At 51.2% G+C, this 21,666-nt stretch overlaps 2 protein-coding genes across 5 annotated transcripts in view; one reads left to right on the forward strand and one right to left on the reverse strand.

The window, feature by feature from the left end:
• MROH2A (maestro heat like repeat family member 2A) overlaps positions 1-2,157 on the forward strand; it is a 42,352-nt gene extending 40,195 nt beyond the window's left edge. For all 4 annotated transcript variants that reach the window (XM_079954484.1, XM_079954487.1, XM_079954486.1 and 1 more), the window contains 3 exons: positions 523-625; positions 816-881; positions 1,909-2,157. In XM_079954484.1, coding sequence (XP_079810610.1) covers positions 523-625; positions 816-881; positions 1,909-2,111 — 372 coding nt within the window. In that variant the 3' untranslated portion in view covers positions 2,112-2,157. The remainder of the gene's footprint in view (positions 1-522; positions 626-815; positions 882-1,908) is intronic.
• An 869-nt stretch (positions 2,158-3,026) lies between these two features.
• Positions 3,027-21,666, reverse strand: part of FSIP2 (fibrous sheath interacting protein 2) — a 38,568-nt gene continuing 19,928 nt past the window's right edge. Inside the window, exons 15-22 of the mRNA XM_079954462.1 lie at positions 11,767-20,345; positions 10,878-11,132; positions 8,217-8,408; positions 6,512-6,633; positions 5,776-5,801; positions 5,285-5,340; positions 4,536-4,587; positions 3,027-3,308 (exon numbers count right to left, since the gene is read on the reverse strand). Coding sequence (XP_079810588.1) covers positions 3,097-3,308; positions 4,536-4,587; positions 5,285-5,340; positions 5,776-5,801; positions 6,512-6,633; positions 8,217-8,408; positions 10,878-11,132; positions 11,767-20,345 — 9,494 coding nt within the window. The 3' untranslated portion in view covers positions 3,027-3,096. The remainder of the gene's footprint in view (positions 3,309-4,535; positions 4,588-5,284; positions 5,341-5,775; positions 5,802-6,511; positions 6,634-8,216; positions 8,409-10,877; positions 11,133-11,766; positions 20,346-21,666) is intronic.

Below are 21,666 nucleotides of genomic sequence, written 5' to 3' on the forward strand. Positions count from 1 at the left end.
ATTAAGGGCGCATCTAGGCCATCTCTGTTTTGGGGTAGGATTCAGTCACATCCCAGCAAATTCATGCTGCCGCCATCACAGCCAATTTGCAGCCCTGTCACACTTCTACAACAGTTCAGACTTTTTTGTGATAAGGAGAGTTATGGGGAAATGCACCTGCAGAAGTCTAACCTTCCAAGAAACAAATGGGGGCAGATATTCCTGATTGCTGCATTGCAAGGGTCTGTTAGCCGTGATTCCTTCACTGCAGGGGGTTGGACCCTTAACCCTTGGGGTCTCTGCCAATTCTACAATTCTATGATTCCATGACCTTGGAAAGTGGTGGACTCTCCTTCATTGGAGGTTTCCAAACAAGAGTTTGGATGGCCCATCTGCTAAGGATTCTTTAGCTTTGATTCCTGCATCGCAGGGGGTTGGACTAGATGGCCCTTAGGATACCTTCCAACTCTACAGTTCTGTTATTCTTTGACAATGGACCTGCTGGGCAGTGACCTGATGTGGCCTCCCCCTGATTTCTCCTAGGCTAAGACGAATCCAGCGCTCTTGGGGGCCATCCTGGCTGATGTGCCGCAGTACCTGTGCTGTACCTGGGAAGGAGTTCAGATCGCAGCCTGCAAGCTGGCCGGTGTGTGTCTGCACATGAAGAAGGAGGAGACCAATGGCCCCCTCTCTCTCTTTGGACGAGAGGCTAGAGGCGGTGGGGGGGTATCATTCTCCCACCCCTAGCACCAGAGATGGGAGTCCATGAAAGGGAGGCCTGGAGTTGGCAACCCTGCCCTGGATTGAGACCCAGATGTCCCCTTTATTCCTGCAAGGAATCCTTGTGAAGACAGCGGACACTCAGCGCCTCCGACAGCTGGATCTGGACCGGCTCCTGGTAGGTGAGTGTTGCCACCGGATGTATCCCATGGGTGGGAATGGCAAATTGAAGCCTATCTCTCAATGCAACTCTGGAACATCCAGCCTTCAGCATACGGAGTGAAAAATGACTGGGGGAGTTTGGGGATGCTGAGGCTGTGATACGCGAGGAACCTAGCATCCTTTCGCAAAGTGCCTCAGGGGTGAGGTCTTGGCTCTAAGGGGACCCCTGTTTTCTAGCAACAATTGCCAGCACCAAAGCTAGGAGAAGTGGAGATTTTCTCTCACTTTTTTTGCAAGCTGCAGAGTATGGAGAGAGAGAAAGCCAATGATGGATGCTAGCCACAATGGCAGCGTAACCGTGATGTCGTCTCTGGAGGGAACCAGCTCCTGGGAATCACAAGAGGGCTTGTGGGCTTCCCTTTGGGGCATCTGGCTGGCTGCCCAGGCTTTTTGGCCTGATCCAGCAGCCAGGTTCTCCTGATATTCTCATGGAACCTCTATATCAAGAGAGACCCTATCTAGGTTCCTTGGTTCTTAGGGACATTTGGCCCCTGTGAGAAGAGGATGCTAGACTAGATGGGCCCTTCGCCTCATTCAGCAGGATCTTCTTGTGTTCCTATGGAACTCCCTCCCACTGGAGCCAGGGATGGCCACCAACTTGGACAGCTTGAAAAGGGGTTAGACAGATTCATGGAGGAAGAGAGGGCTATCAAGCTATGCTCTGCCTCCACTGTCAGAAGCAGCAATTCTTCCAAATGTTGGTTGCTGGAAGCCACAGGAGGGGAGTGTGCTGCTCTTGTCCCAGGGTCCTGAGTGCGGGTTTCACACAGGCTGCTGGGAAGACAAGATTCTGGGTCACCATTGGAGGTCCTTCCTATCCATTTCAGGCCTTAAAGGGAACAGAGCGGGGCAGTGGCATTAGTGAAACTGGACTGTGAAGGGGGTGTCTGTCGAGGGGTCAAAAGCAGGCCCTGAAGATCCCCTCCCCACCCCAGGAGGGAGTCTGTGGCCCTACCCCACTGCCCTGCCTCTTCTGTCTCCCCACAGCCCTCCACCCTCTCTGCCGTCACCCCAACGCTGCTGTTGAAATTGCTGCCTCAGAAGCCCTCCATGCCACCCAGCGGAAATGCCAGCAGAGCCAGACTGGCTCAGCCCAGAGCCGCAGAAGAAGGCCTCTGCTGCCCAGCTGGTTGTTTGGCCGGCAACGTAAAGGTCCCAGGCCTGAGAGCCGGGGGGCTGGGCCTACCTGAGGGGGAAGCCTTGGAAAGCAGAAATATATATCTATCTCCTCTTTTACGACTGGTGTCTCCTTCGGACTGAGGGTAAAGTGGCAACCTCTTGCTGGCTTAATTCTCCTATCTAGAGACTTAAGACGGCAGAGAGAGTTATGGGGGCCCCATGGGGAACACTGAAGTGGGAATCCCACAAGGAGGTCTCAGCTCAGGAAGAGAACAGAACATGCCAAAAGGAGGGCTACCCTCCCACCAGAACCTCCTGTCCCTGTTGACTTCAGCTTCACTAGCCCCATTTGCCACAAACACAGAACTGGGGAGCTCAGGAAGGGGCACCCTCTGGGATTCCAAGGGCAAGCTGGGGAATGGGGAGAATGGCCCAGGAAAACCTGGATTGGAGCCAGGAATCAGAGGGCTGCCAGCTGTTCAGAGCCACCTGTGTCTCCTACTTTCCCTGTGTGACCCCCTTTTGTTCAGCATTTTCTCTGGCACACACCCCACTTTGGCCCGGCTGGCCCCAACCAGATGGATAAGCGTCGGCCTTGTCCACAGAATTCATAGAATCCTAGATCCATAGGGTTGGAAGGGGTCTGGGGGGTCATCTAATCCAGCCCCCTACAATGTAGGAATTGCAGCTTGCCTGGCACCTACTAGTGGCTTGTCGTCCTATTTTAATTATTCTCCTCCTCCATGTGGGACAACTTTCCTTCCCAGAGGTTGTGCCTGCTTCAAAACAGGCAAGGAAGCTCTGGCTGTGGGTCAGATGCAACAGATAGGGCTTCCCTTATCTGCAGCCCACCAACTTCTCTCCTGGCCCCCATTTTCTCTGCATGTAGCACAGAAGCCAGACGAGCTCCCCCTCCCTTCAAGAAGGGGTCAGGCGGCTCCATTTCTCTGCTGTGCCCCCTGCAAGTAAAGTCAGGGGCCACTCCGTTTCTGAAGAAAATATTTATTCTCTCAGCTGTATAAAGGTGGATGAGGAGGAGTAGGAGGAGTTTGGTCATCAGGCCTGGTCGCCAGGGACTTTCTCTTGGGATGTACTGGGTTCGGTCATGGCCTGGTCGTTGGGGACTTTCTCTTGGGACGTACTGGGGTGGGTCAGGCTGCTGGCGGACGTTCGGGAGAAAACTCTGGACAAGGCGTTGGAGACTTTCTCGAAGACGGAGGGCTTCTGCTGGAGTGGCGGTTGCTGCTCAGTGGCAGTTCCCTCTTGATCTGAGAAGCCAAAACAGAGGTTGGTCATGGAGTCATGGAGTCAACCTGCTGCTCACAGCCCCTGTGAGTGCATCAAGTGGGAGCAAGGGTGTACTCCAACTCCCATAATCCCCAGCGGTCAGTCGCACTGGCCCAATGAGCTAATGGGATTTGGAGTCCAGCAATATCCCGTTAGATGGAGAGCAACACAGGCAACAAATTCCGGGCAGCCGAGACCCTCATTTGTCTTCCATCAGACAAGCATTTGGCTGCTTGAGTGTCTGGGTTTTGTTTCATTTTTACACCGCCAAAATTTACGCAAATTTTGACCTATTCTTGTTTCCTCCACCCCCTCAATTGTTCAGGTTTTTAATGTTTGTTTTTTAATTCTAAAATGGTGTAAGCTGCCTTGGATTGTTTAAAATAGAAAGGCATGGGGTGTGTCTATCAATGTTTTAAATAAACTTAATCTCCTATATATTTTGGAAACTTGTTTGCTTATCTGCTATGCATTTGCACACTTCTTAAGACAGTGGTTCCCAAACTCTTTTGGCCACCATCCCCTGCATAAACACATCCCTGATTCCCCCTACCTTATACAAAGCATTATTCAGAACAGTGGTTTGCATGACCCACTAAGGAAGCTAATAACAAAATAATTCAAAACAGTAACAATTAATTGCACCTTTATTCTAAATCCAATAAAAGGGTTTAGTTTTATTAATTCAACAAAAAACTGATGAATTTGATGTAGTGATATCAGCTTCTCAAAGACTGATAATCATTTGTGCCACCTGCCACCCCCTTGCCTTTTAGGACCCCCCAAAAGGATGGTACACCCCCCCCCAGATGGTGGTATTGCCCACTTTGGAAACTACTTTGGTTTCTGAGATTAAGGAGCCATTTGCGGGGGGGGGGGAGGGGTCTTGGTTGCCATTTAGACTCAAGATGGTGGATGGAACCTTCAAAAAAACACAGCAATTTAAACCACCGGTTTCAAAATTCCACTGATTTTGGGGTTGTTGTTGTTGTTTTCAAATTCCTGAGCAAGGCTAGGTATGTGGGTGGGACTACTGAACATAAACCCACTTTGTGGTTCCCTGATGTGGACATGTCCATGTCATGCTGGAAGCCTCCCTGTTCCACATCCCTAAGGAGGGAGGTGGCGTGGCGTGGCCTGCCCCCCAACCACTGTTCAAGGGACAAAAGTGATGTCCACACCCCGAAACTGGCAGCAAGAAAACTTACGTGTTTCGTACTCTATGACATACTCTGGAACGTCCTGGTAAACAGACATGATCTGTGAAAGGAGGAAGAGGTCAGGAGGGAATAGGAGAGAGGGGCACATAAAATGTCCTTGTCCTAAGTCAGGATAATCAAGTCCATTGCAGGATGAGAGAAAGAGAGCTTATCCACAATTATCTTTTGCTCTGCTCTTTCCAGGCACAGCTCCACACTTTAATGCTCTGTGTCTAAGCATGATTTTTTGTTTCTTGCCTTGGAGTTTTCACTGCAAAAACCCACTCTTTAGCACTCAATCAGGGCAAACATCAATTCAGATTTTAAGCAGGTTACCGTTTGCTCCTATTGAGCTTTAAAGAGCAAGTTTTCACAGGGGAAAGCTCTGGAGCAGTGTTTCCCAAACTTGGGTCTCCCAGGTTTTTGCACTACAACTCCCATTATCCCTAGCTAGCAGGACCAATGGTCAGGAATGGTGGCAATCGTAGTCCAAAAACAGCTGGAAACCCAAGTTTGGGAAACACTGCTTCAGAGCAGGGGGGGTGAAGCCCTCTGACACAGAGCTTCTAAGTTCAGACCGTACCTGAAAAGAGTGTGGATAAGCCCAGAGAGACCCTTTTCCTGCCCAGTCCTAAGTTCTTAAGGGCTTTATATATGTGTCCCTGTAGCAAATTGTCAACCAGTACAGATCTCTGAGCCTGAGTGATCTCTGTGGACAGGGTCTCATTCCTCTCCACAAACATGCTATGGCAATTTACCTCGAAGGGTCCTGAGACTGCTTCGGTGTCCCGGGAGAGGTGCATCTCAACTGCAGCTGGAAGAAAACAGGTGAGAAATGGCTGTGTTACAATGCAAGCCAAGGGTGTGGGTGTGCTGCAAGCGACCTCAACAGGGTGAGGTCGCTCTGGCCCCATAGACAGGTGCTCCCTGCCAGCCCATGTCCTCCCCCCATGAAAACTGTACCCACAACTCACTGGGTCCTGATTCCCTTTGGGGGCATCCTTCTCGCAGTTGTGTGCCTGGAGGAGGCCTGTGGGCCAGGTCTAGAGGCCTGAGACCCCCTTTGGCACCCCAGCCCCCATGTGGGGCTCTGCACAGGGCAGCTTCTAAGGAGCAGCCATTCTAGAACCATAGAATGGTAACGTTGGAAGGGAGCCCAAGGATCATCTAGTCCAACCCCCTGCAATGCAGGATTTAAACACACAAGTGCAATTGTATCAAACCCCAAAGCGACAGAATGAATAGTCACCTTTATCCAGAATCTTCTCTCTATCACTGAAACAGATACAGAAAGGGCTTGGTTAAAATGCTGCGCTTGTAATGTGTCCTCTCCCCATTTGCACAGTGGCCTGGAGTTTGCCCCTCTACCAAAGCCTGTTTGGATCGTGGCCTCAATAGGTGCAAAGCCCAAGCATGAGGCAGGCATCCGGGTGGTGGTTCCCGCAAGCGGGATCTTACTACGGCACACATAGAAACCACTGGGCAAGTGGGTGGCCTGTGCCTCCCAACTGGAGAGACCTTCACCATTTGCTTGTATGGATTTTGGACTGGATGCGGGGGCTGGATTGAATCGTAGAGTTGGAAGGGACCCCCGAGGGTCATCCAGTCCAGCCCCCTTAAGGAATCTCAACACGTGGTGCCCCATCCAATTTGAAACCATCCCGGACCCTGCTTAGCTTTGCAAATGCTCTAGTGGTTTTGTTGCTGTGCCACTCTAAAAGACCAGCTTGCCAAGTGGTTACAAAGCCGCCACTTCGTCAAGGGAGGCCTGCTTCCACACTCTGCTGCCGACAGCAGTCTCCCCACCTTCAATTCCCAGCAGCTGGCATTGAGAGCTTCACTGCCCCCAACAATGCAAGTGAAAAAAACCAACCAACCCTGAAGTTCAATGGGGAACCATTGCCTGTGTGTGAAGAAACACATGCAACTCCTGAAAATGCCCCTGTCTCCAAAGCCCAGCCCACCAACAAATGTTGCCCTCGAACCTGTCGGAGGTCGATGAAGGCCCCACGCTGGTTGTGCGGGGGGTGCTGCTGGAAAAGGTGACAGGGCTGCTCTCCTCTGTTTCGGTGATGGGCGGGCTCGGCATATTGGTGGTTTGGGCATCCTGCGGAAAGGAAAAGGTAAGGACTTCATTTTAAGCTCTCAAAGTCAACACATAATTCAGGAAAGTGGGGGGTGAGGCATGCATGGAGGACAAATCCCCTTCCTCATTTTATGTATCTTGTTTTGCAGTTTGTTTGTTTTTTAAGTATAAGCCACTCCCTCAAAAGCTATGTGCCCAGTAATAATTTTCACTGCTATTTTTATTATGAAAACCTATTATTTACAGTATTTTGGAAAGTTGTCTTTCTGTTCACATTTGGACAGCTCTTAAGTGATCACAACCAAATTTTGCACTATGGTTCCTGAGATCAATCGGACACCATTTGAGGATGACAGACCTTTTAAATGATGCTGTCTTTTAGCCACTGGTTTCAGAACAGCACTGATTTTTGGGATTTCTTGGAATTATTGGGAAATAGCAGGTATGAGGCTGCTAGTATTGAAATCAAGATTGGACCCAGATATTCTACAGGTCTTAGAATAATAGAATTGCAGTTCACCACAAAGGTCATCTATCCCAACTCCGGGAGTCGAACCCACAACCCTGAGATTATGTGGCTCATGCTCTACAGACTGAGCTATCCCAGCATCATCCACTCCCTATGTTTCAATTTGCATTTGGAGCAGTGGACAAGAAGTGTAGGGCAGGATACCATCTCTAAATTTTGTTGCTCTGACAATTCATAAATAAAATCCACCTTTCAGTATATTCATTTTTATGAATCTCTCTTCCGGGATATTCTTGCACGATAGGTCAATTTAAATACCAAGGCTGCTGTTTAAAAATACAGTGGTACCTCGGGTTACATACGCTTCAGCTTACATATGCTTCAGGTTACAGACGCCGCTAACCCAGAAATAGTGCTTCAGGTTAAGAACTTTGCTTCAGGATAAGAACAGAAATCGTACCACTGTAACGGAATGGAAATATGATAAAGCTTTTGCCAAGCAGCCACACCCAAGACCTTCCAGCTCTGCAAACAGAACTGAGCAACTTTTCCCAGGTGAAACCACCTGAGTTTTCAAGTCCTGAAGGGTCAGACCTCTAACTAAACCTCTAATTACACCCATTAAATGCAGTGGTACCTCGGGTTAAGAACTTAATTTGTTCTGGAGATCCGTTCTTAACCTGAAACTGTTCTTAACTTGAGACACCACTTTAGCTAATGCCCCCCCCCCCGCCGCCGCCGCACCACTGCTGCACGATTTCTGTTGTCATCCTGAAGCAAAGGTCTTAACCCGAGGTACTATTTCTGGGTTAGCGGAATCTGTAACCTGAAGCATATGTAACCTGAAGCGTCTGTAACCCGAGGTACCACTATATTATCTCACATTAATGAAAAGATTTCCCAGTTCCTGTATTCCAAATGGATGCCTACGGTATAACGGATCTTTCTTTTTAAAATGTCCGCCATGTTTCACTTTAACGGCTTATCTGACCTGATTTCTCTATCGCCCTCCTGCTGGGGGGCTTGGGGTGGGCCACAAACTGGGTAATGAAAGGATAAAGGGGTCCCTCCTGCTCCTGGGGAACACACCCGTCTCTCTCTAGAGGTGAGGGGCCATATTCCCTCACGGACTCACCATCTGCACCTGGCTGGTCGTGGACTGGGCCGTGACCTCAATCTGTGGGATAGGGGGGCCTTCCTTCTTCTCCTTGGCCTCACCGCTGCTGCTGGACAGGGTCAAAGGGGGGCAGCATTTGCTCAGGGACAAACTCTTCTTCCGGCTCGCACTGCTGGGGGTCTTCCTCAGGAGAGGATCGCTTGGGATGCGCTAGTTGAGGGCGAGAGGGGGGGAGGGGAACCTCAGAACAGTTGGAAGTTTGGTTGCATCGCAGCTTGCTGATAGGGCTAGACAGGATTGCCATACAGTTTGTACTATCTTGGATCCCGAACGCCTTGCGAGTCAAATGTTTTGGCTCCCGAACGCTGCAAACCCAGAAGCGATTGTTCGGGTTTGCAAACGTTCTCTGGAACCCAAACGTCTGACAGGACTGTATTTCAAAAAGTGAATTGGGGGTGGGAGTGAAGTTGCTGAGCTAAACAAAATCTAGACTTCCAACATGGGTTTCAGCAATTTCCTCCCAGACACTGCCGTATTCCGGCTATATCCATGAAAATCCAGATGTATGGCAGCCCTAGGCTAGACCATATGAGGTTAGAACACATCACAGCAAGGGACCCCCAAAGTCCCTTTGACCTCTCTGCCAACTTCACTATCTCCTTAAAGCTTAGACTCTTAGGTTGCATCCTGAGGGGAGAGAGACTGTGCTGACCATCAGGCAATAATAATAATAATTTATATTTATAATCCGCCCTCCCCAGCCAGAGCCAGGCTCAGGGCGGCTAACACCAGTAAAATCACAATAAAAACATAATGGGGGGGGGAGAGAACCAATTTAAAATACAGGTTAAAATGCAATTTAAAATGGCTTTTCCCACCTGACTTGCCCCACCCTCCAGCCCTTGGAGCATTCAAAGCTGTTTCCAGAGGGAATTGCTGCCACAGTCATTATGTGTGTGTGTCTTCTGATGAACTGAGTGGAATCCAACTATGAGTCCTGAGAGTCGGGAGAGCGTTTTTGTGGATTCAACAGTGCTTAAGTTGTTATTTTTTGGTTGTTTGTTAATGTTGCACACCCTTCAACGTTTCTCCAATGAAAATAAAGGTAAAGGTAAAGGTACCCCTGCCCGTACGGGCCAGTCTTGACAGACTCTGGGGTTGTGCGCCCATCTCACTTAAGAGGCCAGGGGCCAGCGCTGTCCGGAGACACTTCCGGGTCATGTGGCCAGCGTGACATCGCTGCTCTGGCCAGAGCCAGAGCCGCACACGGAAACGCCGTTTACCTTCCCGCTGGTAAGCGGTCCCTATTTATCTACTTGCACCCGGAGGTGCTTTCGAACTGCTAGGTTGGCAGGCGCTGGGACCGAGCAGCGGGAGCGCACCCCGCCGCAGGGATTCGAACCGCCGACCTTTCGATCGGCAAGCCCTAGGCGCTGAGGCTTTAACCCAATGAAAATAAGGATATCCTATTCCGTTGTTTTAATTATACCCCGCCCATCCAACTGGGTTGCCCCAGCCACCCTGGGTGGCTTCCAACATATATAAAAACATAATAAAACATTAAACATTTTTTAAAAACTTCCCTATACAAGGCTGCCTTCAGATTATCATCTAAAGATCGTATAGTTACTTATATCCTTGGCTTCGGGGGGGGGGGTCACAAATCTCCATACCCTCCAACATTTCCTATTTTCCTACTGTGATATCTGTTTTCTGCTAATTTATTGCCTGGGCAGCACACTGTTTAATGGCTAGGCAGAGAGAATGCCCCCCCCCCCCCCCCCCGCGCTGCATCTAACCCTGCTCTTCAGCCTTGGTGATGACCACCAACTTGGACGGCTTTAAAAAAAGATTGAACAAATTTGTGGAGGAGAGGGCTATCAACGGCCACTAGACATGTGTGCTATGCTCTGCCTCCGTGGCTGGAGGCAGCAATGCTTCTAAATATTGGTTGCTGGAAGCCACAGGAGGGGAGCAGTGCTCTTGTGTTTGAATCCTGCTTGTGGGTTTCCCCGCAGGTATCTGGTTGGCCACTGTGACAACAGGATGTGGGATTAGATGAGTCCCCTTTGGCCTGGTCCAGTAGTCTCTTCTTGCGTCCTTATGTCCTTGGTCCTACTAGTGTCCCTCCCATTTCCCCCAGACTTCCAAGGATCCTGACCTGAGTCCAGACCAGAGCCGTCTTTCCCATAGGGCTTAGTGATGTGTTGCGCCACGGCGCCAGCCTCTCAGGGGCGCCCCAGCATGTGGGGGAGCTGTGCAGCTTTGCCGGAGGCCTCCCCTTTCCCTGCAAGCCTGCCAGCTGCACCCCGCCAACCATAAGGCTGGTGGATGTGCAGCTTCCCTCCCAAGCCTCTGCGAGGATCGCTCTCCTCCCGTGAAGGCTTGGGAGGGGCGCAACTTCACTCCCAAGCCTCTGCGAGGATCGCTCTTTTGCAGTGGTATGGGGGAGAGTTGCGCACCCCCATGGATGGCAGTGCACAACTATGGCCACCCCAATACTATCTGTGGTAATTTGGCAGTGCTGGGCGGATATTTGCACCCCGGCGCCACATCTGCTAAAGTCAGACCTGGTTCCAGACCTTCCCTGAGCCCCTGTGGATCAAGAGGCGACTCTCCCTCAGCTAGGAGGACACAGCTGTGGACTGCATTTCTTCCTTCCCTGAGCCATTTGCTTACTGTGGAATGTGAGCTTTCACGCCGCTTGGGCGCAGGCGGGACCTCAAAGTAGAAGGATATGTGCTCCTTCAAGACTTGCTCCTCCCCGTCACTCTCCATATCACTGAGGTGAGGGGCCCTGCCAGGTTGGTTGTCCTCGATGTCGTGGGCCACGAGGCGGAGGATCAGGTCCTGCTTGCTTTCCACGTCCTTCAGGAGCTCGACCTTCGTGATGTCTGGCCTCATCAGGCTTTGGAAGGAGTTTCTGCAGACCGCCTGGAAGTGCAAGAACAGAAGGGGGGGGGGAGGACAGTACCTTTTACCTGCGAGGAGAGGCACACCTAGGAGAGCCTCAGATCACGACTTAACAATGAACAATTGACAAGTTTCGGAACGCAACCCAAGTTACAAAAACCTGCACATGATATTGAAAGAGTTTTCCTATCAACAGTCTATACTAGCAACGCCATCACACAAATCTATGGTGTGACCACATTTGGGATAGTATACAAAGTTCTGGGACTTCCAGGGAGGATCATGGCGGACTGACTATCTTCTGTTGGCAGCTTGCTAACAGAGATAATTATGTAGTGATTGATGGTAGCCAAGGCATAAATCTTGGCTACTGAAATTCACTCTAAATATGAGAGTGAATGGGGGCTTAACGTGAAGCCTTGATTGTTCTTCCGCTCGGGGCAGGGTGCCTTAAACCAGGCATGGCCAAACTTGGCCCTCCAACTGTTTTGAGACTACAGTTCCCATCATTCCTGACCACTGGTCCTGTTAGCTAGGGATGATGGGAGTTGTAGTCCTAAAACAGCTGGAGGGCCAAGTTTGGCCATGCTTGCCTTAAACCAAATCTACTTCTGCACATGCAAAGAAGCCTCCCACCCCACCCTGCCCTGCCTACCTCCTTCGGCCTCACCCCAAGGCGCCCAGCCATATCCAAAGAGGGCCTCCGTTCTTTCTTCTTGTTGGGATCTTGAAAGCCGAGGTTACTAGAGAGACTCTTCCCTGACATCGAGGCTCTCCTCAGCTCTGTGAGGCTCATGCCTATCTTTGACATGCACGTCTTTTTCAGCTTCTCTAGGGGCTCTGTCTTGATGGACAGTACGGCTAAGTGCTCCGCGACGATCTCCGGGTCGACCTTCAGCGCCTTGTGCCCGATGCAGGGGATGATTTTCACCGGCATATCACTCTTCTGCAGCAGGGTTTCCGCATCTTCGGGCACAGTGGGCAGATCTGCCAAATCCAACTCGTCCTCGTCCTCTTCTTCGATGGAGCTGACCCGAGCATAGACTTTGCTGACAATGCGGTTCAGTTCCAGGGCACTGACGGTCTCGTTCTCTAAGTTTTCGTCACAAGGGTTGCCGCTGATGGAGCAGCTGGAGACCTCATTGATGATGATGCTGGCCACCTGCTCAGGGAAGAGGACCTTGTTGGTCGTCACGTCGTCGTACAGCTCTTGCTGGGACCCGGATTTCTCCAGGACGTTGCTGAAGACGCTGTGGACAACGTGGTTGACCTTCTCCTCGTATTGGGGGTCCAGCTCTGGCTGGTTGCTGTAGGTCACCAGGTCCATTTTGTTCTTTGACATCTTTTTCTCCACGGACGTCTTCAGCTGGCAAGCGATTTCGTTGACATCTGTCTTGGACAAAGCCTTCTTCTCTTGGACGCCCAAGTCATTCTGGGCAAGTAGGATTTTCGTGAGCAACCTGCTTAGGATCTCCTCCAGGAAAGCCACCGGCACTTGTGTGACCAGGGGCACCTCTGTGGGTTCCATTGCCCCAATATTGCCAAGGAATTTCTCGATGATCTTGTCTGTTTCCAGCTTTATTTCCGCACTGGAGCGGGGCAACTCGTCCTCCATGTTCGTGGTCGACTGGAAATCGCGCCCGGAGATTTCACTCACCATGAAGCAGGCAACCCGGTTGACAAAGTCCTCATTCTTGTTGGTTAAGTCATCGTACATAGACGCTTCAGAGCTGGAATGTCTGAGGATGTCAGTGTAGACGGAATCCACAACCTCCCCAACTGCCCGGCTGTCTTCTGAGCCCAGGTCCTCCAATTCATCATGCTGCCAGACTCTCATATTCTTCTTTGAAAGAAGACTTTGCAAGGAGTTGATCATCTTTCTGCCCACCTCCTTCATTAAGGCAATACTCCTTGTATCCAAGTCATCCACAGGGAGGGCATTGAACAGTTTTGAGAGGAATTTAGCAGCCACCTCCTCTATGATGATGGACGACAACCCCTTGAGGTGGGATCGCAGTGGTGTCTCACGCTCTGCACCCTCAGGACCACCCCCATATTGTTCCTCCAGGTTTCTTTCCGCTTCCATGGCCTCCTGCTGTCGGCCAAGCTCCTCCGAAAAGTACGCCTGCATCGGGTTCCCATAAATCTCTTTCATCACCAAGTCAGTGATCCTTTCCATAAGGATCGTGCAGCCTGTCCTGATGCATTTCTCAATGGCCGATGCAGTTCCAAACTCCGGCAAAATCTGGTGGTAGACGGTATTGGCCACCGTTTGGCTCACGACACGGTTGGGCTGCACCCTGTCAAGGTACTGGACCTCAGCATTCTTGTCCTTGGAGATCTCTGACATCACATTGCTCAGGAGCTTCATGTGAATGAAATCGAACTCTGCGCACTGCTCCTCGGTGTCATCGGACGATGTCGTGGGGAGGGGGAAAATTTTGGACAAGAGGATTGCGAGAACCTCGTGTATGAACCTCTGAGACACTAGGACCGGGTTTGGTTTGTCACTGCTGACTGGGGACGGAGTGCTGCTCTTCTTCACCTCCATCAACACTTTCTTTGCCATCTCTCCTATTTCAAAAGGTTTTGAGGTCTGGCTCTGGGGTGCCCTTGGCAGCCCCTGGATCTGGTATCCTAGAATCTCTTTCTTTATCGCACTGGCCACTCTCTCCACTAACATCTGGTCGCTTTCCTTGCCTGCCCAGATAGGGGCTCCAGGAGCCCGATCTTGCAAGATGCCACACAGAGAAGCATGGATGATTTTAGCCACGTCCGTCTTCCCCACAGATGGGAAACCCTGCCCTTTGGTGGGGAGCTGCAGGACCTTAACCGGGGACTTGGCAAACTCCTTTAAAATGGATTCCACTAGATTTCTGACGGAGGACTCCTCCTCCACAGGCATTGCCTCTTTCTTCTCCACCGGGCACACACTGGTTGTTGACGAGAGCAACTTGCTTATCAGCCCACTAAAAATGTCCTTCAAGAAGGTGGAGGAATAAGCACCTCCTCCATCCTCAAACTGCATTGCCTGCACCTCTCCTTCCCCAAGTTTCATGTGGTGGATCGTCCAGCCAGCTGTTTTTGCAGAAAAGCTGGGGGAAGGAACCGGCGGAAGTTGACTGGGAGGTGAGTATGGCTTTTTGCGCTGGAGCGTCCAGTCACCTGCTTCTGCAGGAAAGGCAGGAGGAGGGTGAGATCCGCAGGGAGGCGAGGGCATCTTATCCTCGTAGATTGTCCAGCAGTCTGGTTTTGCGGACGTGGTGGGAGGAGGAGACAAAAGTTGGCTGGGAGGAGAGTGTGGCTTAACGTAGTGGATCGTCCAGCGGTCTGTTTGTGTAGAATAGGTGGGAAGGGGAGACTTTCCAGGAGGTGAGTGTGACTTGGGAAGTGGATAGTCTGGCCTTGATTGACAGAGAAACGCTGCACTCTCTTCCTCCGTGGATTCGTAGTTTTGGTTTAGAGACCCGGGTTTGACGCAGACGGCCTTGCAGATATTGTCCATGAGGCTCTGGATACTTTTGCCTGCCTCGGGAGATGGTTTTCTTCTTGCTTTCTTCCTGAGAGGACTTCTCTTCCCTACACTGCCCAAAGGAGAATCTGGCGAGCTTCCAGGGACCCATGACGGAAACATTTTGTGCATTATTTTAAGGAACATCTCTCCAAACATGGAGCCAGAGGGTGTGGTGTCCGGGAGGATGGTCTCCACTCGGTCAAGGATTGTCTCAGCTTCTAGAAACAAGAACAGGTACGGGGAAGTATCCCCATTAAACAAAGGCATCAGCTGGTATGCACAGATTTCTCTGATTATTAGTGGAGCTAGCTTTTCTGCTAATGAATGTCCTTCATTTTGGAAAGCTTTAAAAATCTCACACTCCGATCCAAGCTGCTCCACCAACTTCTCATAGATGCAGTTGCTTAAATGAATCACTTCTTCAGGAACAATCTTTGGGAGAGGGAGGTCTCCCTCCGCACCATGAATGACCTTGACTTCTGATCTTTGGAACTCACACACTAAAGCATTGACTAGCCTGGTAACTAGATCCCTCATCTCAGACTCTGATAAACAACAGTCTTTGGAATATGCCAAAAAGTTTGGGGAGGACAAGATTTTGCAAAAGAAAGCCACAACAACATCCTCTAAAAAGGCTGCAGAGTAGATCCGTTGAGAAACTAGCTTCTTTTCCTTCTGCAATTTAGCACATTCGCGGGTGGCAGAATCACTGCTGTCTAAAAACGGGTGGAGGTGGAAATTCAAAATCTCCCTTATGAGCAAATTGGCAACTTCACGGAGGGTGCTGTTCCCTCGGACCTTGAGAGTACTCTGAAGCTCGCTTTGGGAGTTAGACTTCTGCAAAATCTGGTTGTAAACTGAACAGGCGATGTCCTCTTTGGATTCTTCGTCCATCTCTGGAGTTTGCCCCGAGGTGTTTCCCAGCAGGATTTGATGTGCCAGAATCTCTGCAATGACATAATGTTTCAGGTTGGCGACCATCTCGGCGAAATCTGTCTCTGAGAAGTCAACCTGGTTGCCAACGCAAGCGCTGATGCTCTCTGGAGTGGGGAATATTCTCTCCAAGAGCTGGTTGAGCATGTCCTCCAGGAGAATGAAAGGGAAGACCGTCATGCAGGAGCTTAGGGAGTCTCCGGCAGAAGGGTCCACATAAGAGGACGCCTCGTGAGATGTCGTAGACTGGAGATGATACTTAAACATTTCGTTGATAATGAAGCAAGCTATCTGAGTGACGTACAAGTTCCGCAGGCTCTCTTTGTCTTGTGGGAAAGGCTGCTGCAACATCACTTCGTGCAAGACGTCACAGTAGATAGAGTCCACCATGCACGAGATGGCTTCTTCTGAAATGCCAGCTTCTCCCCTGTTGCCGTAAGTGCTGATCCAGATGGCCTGCTTCAGAACAATGTCCAGGATGTCTTTCTTCAGCTGCGCAATTGTGCTGCTCATTTCAGAGTCAAAGCCACCTTCGCCCTGCCCTAGGCATGCAGTGCTACTAGAAGGAGATGGGAAGATCTGCAAGAGCAGCCTGTCAACGATGGCCTCCAGGACTGGGTAGCAGAGCACGGTGGAGTAGGGTGGTGAAGCATTGGCTCCAGGGACACCCTGGTCCACCACCAGTATCTCATGGATGAGGCACTTTGCTTCTTCCACAGGAGGCGGACCTGCTGTTGACCCCAGCATGCGATCGATGGCACCTTCAAATATCATGGTGGCTGTCTGGCGGGACAACACATGCCTCTCTTCATCAGTATGTTCCTCAGGCTCCAGGTCTTGTGTGCTGTCCTTGTAGGTTCTGCCTTCTGGCAGGGAGCCCAGGGGCGGCTCCTCAGGACCCTCTTGGATGTGCAGCTGAGCTTTCGTAAGCTCCTTCGTAAGTGACTTCACCAGCTTCACAGCTGTGTCTCCAATGAAGTCCCCGGGACCACTTAGAGGGGTGTCTGAGAAAGAGTTGGAGATCCTTGATATCAGCTGAGAAATTACTTCTCCTAGGAACGAAGAAGGATTCGATGGGCCTCTCTTCCCCGCCATGCTTGCCTGCCGCAGGTCCAAGGGCTTGACGGTGGTTTTGTACACTTCAAATCTTGACATGGAGTCTCCTGCGGCTGCTCTGTCCCAGGTAGGAGACTCCTGCCTGGCTACAAAAGGCTGGACATGCTGCTGCAGGATGTCACCCACAAGGAACCCGGCAATTCGGTCAATCAGGCTTTTGCTCTTATTCTTCACGTCTCTCTGGACGGCTTCGAGGGAGCCAGATTTCTGTATGATCTTGCTGCACAGGGAATCGGTCATGTTCTGGACATCTTCCTCCGAATACTCACATTGTTCTGGGTCTTTTGTAACCTTGATTTGATGCTTCAAAAGCTTCATCTGGACATCGTTGAGCAGCTGGGTGGAGAGCTTGCTGAAGTCTGACTCCGACAGGTGCCTTTTGTCCATGGATGTGGAAGGGAAGATTTTTGACAACAGTCCAGTGATTAAATCTTTCAGGAATCCTGAAGACAGGAAGGTGCTGAATGGAGACCGGCTCTCAGTTTCCTCCTGGGTTTCAGAAACGTACTCATGGAATGGAGTTGAAGGTGTAGTCTTGGGCAAGTCTCCAGAAAACAGTGGATGGAGAAGATAATCAGAGATGCCTTTTTCAACCAATCTCTTAATCTTGTCAAAGAGGGCACTCTGTCTCCCGCTGCTGAGGTCGTCTGGCGAAGCAACATCTCTTTCTTTCATCAAACTGTTGCACACAGAGTCAACCACATTCTGGACAACAATGTCCATCAAGGGGCCCATTAAACTCGGCTCATCTTCTTTTGGGACTCCGGTAACTGCAGCCTTACCAAAATGCAAGTTGATTGAACAGGCCAACTGCTTTGCAATTCTCTCCAACTCAGCTTCATGCCACCCTTTGCTTGATTCTTTCTTGTCCCTGGAAACAGGCAGAACGTTGGCTAAAACTCTGGAAACAATTTCTTCTAAGAAACGAGCTGGGAAAACTCCTCCACAGGGACCCAAGGGTTCCCCAAGGCTATCCAGAACAGTCCTGACAATGTCCTCAGACAGAGCTTCAGGGTCGGGGCATCCTGAAGAGGACTCCTCTTTAGAGACAAATCTCTGAAGATGATGGTTCGTGATTTCCTGAATTATGAAGCTGGTCATGCAGTCTATAAAATCCATATCCCGACACTTGATGTCTTTCTGTATAGACTCTTGTGAGCCAGCCTTCTCCAGCATATACCTGTAAACAGAATTGACCATGGTCTGAATCTCCGTCTCCGAATGGGATCGGCAGGGGGCATCCTTTTTGGCCACCCAGATTTTGTGTTTGGAAATGGACGCCATCACTTGTTTGATCATGTAGGAGCAGAGCTCATCAAAATCTGTTCCCGACACCTCCCTCTTCCCTGGCTTTCGCTTCGCACCCTCGCAGGGCGGGAAGAGTTGATTCACCATCTGGTTGACAACCCTTTCCAAATACTTCTGAGACAAGACAGTAATGTACGCCGGGGTCGGCTGCTGCCGCTTTTGGAATTTGGGGAGGCAGATGCAACATTCGACCTTCTGGATGATCTGTTCGGCCTTGATGTTTCGAAAGGCATTCCGCGGCAGCCTCCGGCAAACCACCGGCGGCAGTTGGTAATCCAGAATCTCCGTCAGAATAATTTCAGATGCCCTCTCAGCCAACGACTCAATGTCCCTGCCTATGTCTCGGTCGGCAGCCAGCTGGAACCCAAACTCCCTTAAGATGGAGTCAACTATTTTGCTGACTGTTCGACTGTCCACCTGCGGGAAGTATGCCTTTTCATCGGCCCTCGTCAAGACCCCCACGCCAGCCTTTGTAAACTCTTCCACCAGGGCACTGATAAACAGGGTGTTCATCTCCTGGAGGTCGATGCAGGTGTCCCGGTTGTATTTGCTATGCAGCGAAGAGAAGATCTTGAACAACAGCTGGCAAATGACTTCCTCCAGGAACGACGCAGAGTAAATGGTAGTGAACTCTGGGTGGAACTGCCTGTGATCCCCACGTCCCGACATGGTCACCACTTCCCTCCGGTAAGTCCTCACGTTGCAAGTGGCAGAGTGAGGCTTCCTTCTCGCATGCTTGCTGCTCAGAGCCCGGGAACTGTATGTCCTGTGCTGCATGGCCGTTTCCAGCACTGTCTTGTTCCTGTCCCGCAAACTCTTGCGGGCCTGATGCCTCCCTGAAACGGGCGCTTTCCACTCCGGCCGCCTGCCTCTCGGCAATGAGTGGTACATGTCACTTTTACCACTTCGCGGGTGCTTTTTGCCAAAGCTCTGCCCCCGTCCTTTTTTGCAGGGCCCCTGAGAGAACCCCACGGCCTTCTTCGAGTAAGGTTTCCCATGCCCTGGATGATCAATGCTGTGGGAAAGCTCTGTGATCACTGGTTTCACCAGGGTATGTGCCAACATGTCGAGGGCTGACTCGTAGGAAGGCACCCCTGCCTCAGGCTCCACCCAGGGCTCCTCGCTGTACTGGATGTCGTATGTCAAAATGGTGGAGGCAGAGTCCGTCTTGTGGGCTTCCACCTCCCTGCTTGAATATTGGAAGAGCTCGCCGTCGCTGGCACTCTTCCGGATGTCACAGAACTGCTCGTCCTCTGGGAACTCGTCAAAAGCAAAGGTGCCAGTGAAATGGTCCGTTGTGATGCATTTGTCCAAGAGGGTCCGGATCAGCTTTTCGCTCACGACGTCCAGCAGGACGACGGATTTGGGCGAGAGTCCCAGGTTGCCACTGAAGATCTCATTGCCCAGCCTGTAGGCATGCGGGCACACAGACGAATAAAGGTTTTGCCTCTTAGGCATCAGGTCTGTGTCGTGATATCGCGACATGTTCTGAGCTCGGGCATCCGGGAAGTGCCCCGTGAAACTGCCCTGAGGCTGACCAGGCCACATCGAGTCCAAAATGATGTGCAGGACTTTGTTGACGACCTGCTTTGCTTCGGTGGACTTCAAGCTGCGGATGAAGCTGTCAAGGTTGGAAGCGACGCAGCTGAGCCGCTGGTTCTTGTGGGCCATTTGGTCCATTGCCGACAAGCAAGCCACCCCTTTGATGTCGCTGGGGCCTCGGCAGTCTCCCCTGGAAGCTCCGCAGGCACAACGAGAGGAGAAGTAGGGCTGCTGCTGGGGCAGTGCGTCCCGAGCTTTCCTTTCGCTCATGGATTTGCACCTGATTTCGATTTCCAGGCACAGCAGGTGGGCAACCTCCTTCACGAGAGGGTGGTAAACCTCGTCAAAGTCCGCCAGGCAGAGAGGTGGCAGGCAGATGTACCTTGACTTCCTCGTCAGGAAGCCTTTCCTGCTGACTGTCTCCTGCAAGATGTTCCTCTCACACAAGATGCTCAGGATCCTCTCGGATATGTGGAACGCCAGCTCTTTGATGTTGACAGGAGCCGATTTGGGGCCCCTGATTCCATGCTCAGGGCAGCAAGAGTCTACTGAGCAGAACATGGAGAGGCTGGTCTCAATGCCATCGCTTCTCTCTCTGGCACCTTGCCGGGCACAGGGGTTCAGGATGCTCCGGATGACGTTGGAGACCACTGCCTGGGTCAAGGGCTCCCAAAACACATCGAGGCAGGAGGATTGCCTCTTGCAGTGGGGCAGGTAGGTGCTCCTCCAGATCCGTTCCTGGAGCCACCTTGATTCAGACTGGATCATCTCCTGCTTCCACGCTGGGCAAGAGGCCCTGTAACCCTTCTCATCCAAAGCATCTGGGGGAGGAAACACAGACAGGTTTACTATCACACACCTCAGGGAGCTTCTGAATAATAATAATAATAATAATAATAATAATAATAATAATAATTTATTATTTATACCCCGCCCATCTGGCTGGGCCTCCCCAGCCACTCTGGGCAGCTTCCATAGAAACCAAAAATACAGTAAAATATCACACGTTAAAAACTTCCCTGAACAGGGCTGCCTTAAGATGTCTTCTGAATGTCAGGTAGTTGTTTATCGCTTTGACATCTGTTGGAAGGGCGTTCCACAGGGTGGGCGCCACTACCGAGAAGGCCCTCTGCCTGGTTCCCTGTAGCTTTGCTTCTTGCAATGAGGGAACCGCCAGAAGGCCCTCGGCGCTGGACCTCAGCGTCCGGGCAGAATGATGGGGGTGGAGACGCTCCTTCAGGTATACTGGACCGAGGCCGTTTAGGGCTTTAAAGGTCAGCACCAACACTTTGAATTGTGCTCGGAAACATACTGGGAGCCAATGTAGGTCTTTCAAGACCGGTGTTATATGGTCTCGGCGGCCACCCCCAGTCACCAGTCTAGCTGCCGCATTCTGGATTAGTTGTAGTTTCCGAGTCACCTTCAAAGGTAGCCCCACGTAGAGTGCATTGCAGTAGTCCAAGCGGGAGATAACCAGAGCATGCACCACTCTGGTGAGACAGTCCGCAGGCAGATAGGGTCTCAGCCTACGTACCAGATGGAGCTGGTAAACAGCTGCCCTGGACACAGATTTGACCTGTGCCTCCATGGACAGCTGTGAGTCCAAAATGACTCCCAGGCTGCGCACCTGGTCCTTCAGGGGCACAGTTACCCCATTCAGGACCAGGGAATCCTCCACACCTGCCCGCTTCCTGTCCCCCAAAAACAGTACTTCTGTCTTGTCAGGATTCAACCTCAATCTGTTAGCTGCCATCCATCCTCCAACCGCCTCCAGACACTCACACAGGACCTTCACCGCCTTCACTGGTTCTGATTTAAAAGAGAGGTAGAGCTGGGTATCATCTGCATACTGATGAACACCCAGCCCAAACCTCCTGATGATCTCTCCCAGCGGCTGCATGTAAATGTTGAAAAGCATGGGGGAGAGGACAGAACCCTGAGGCACCCCACAAGTGAGAGCCATGGGGTCTGAACACTCATTCCCCACCACCACTTTCTGAACACGGCCCAGGAGGAAGGAGCAGAACCACTGTATGACAGTGCCCCCAGCTCCCAGCCCCTCAAGATGGTCCAGAAGGATGTTATGGTCGATGGTATCAAACACCGCTGAGAGATCCAGCAGAACTAGGAAACAGCTCTCAC

Source organism: Podarcis cretensis, assembly GCF_951804945.1.
Source record: "Podarcis cretensis genome assembly, chromosome: 15".
Taxonomy (NCBI): domain Eukaryota; kingdom Metazoa; phylum Chordata; class Lepidosauria; order Squamata; family Lacertidae; genus Podarcis; species Podarcis cretensis.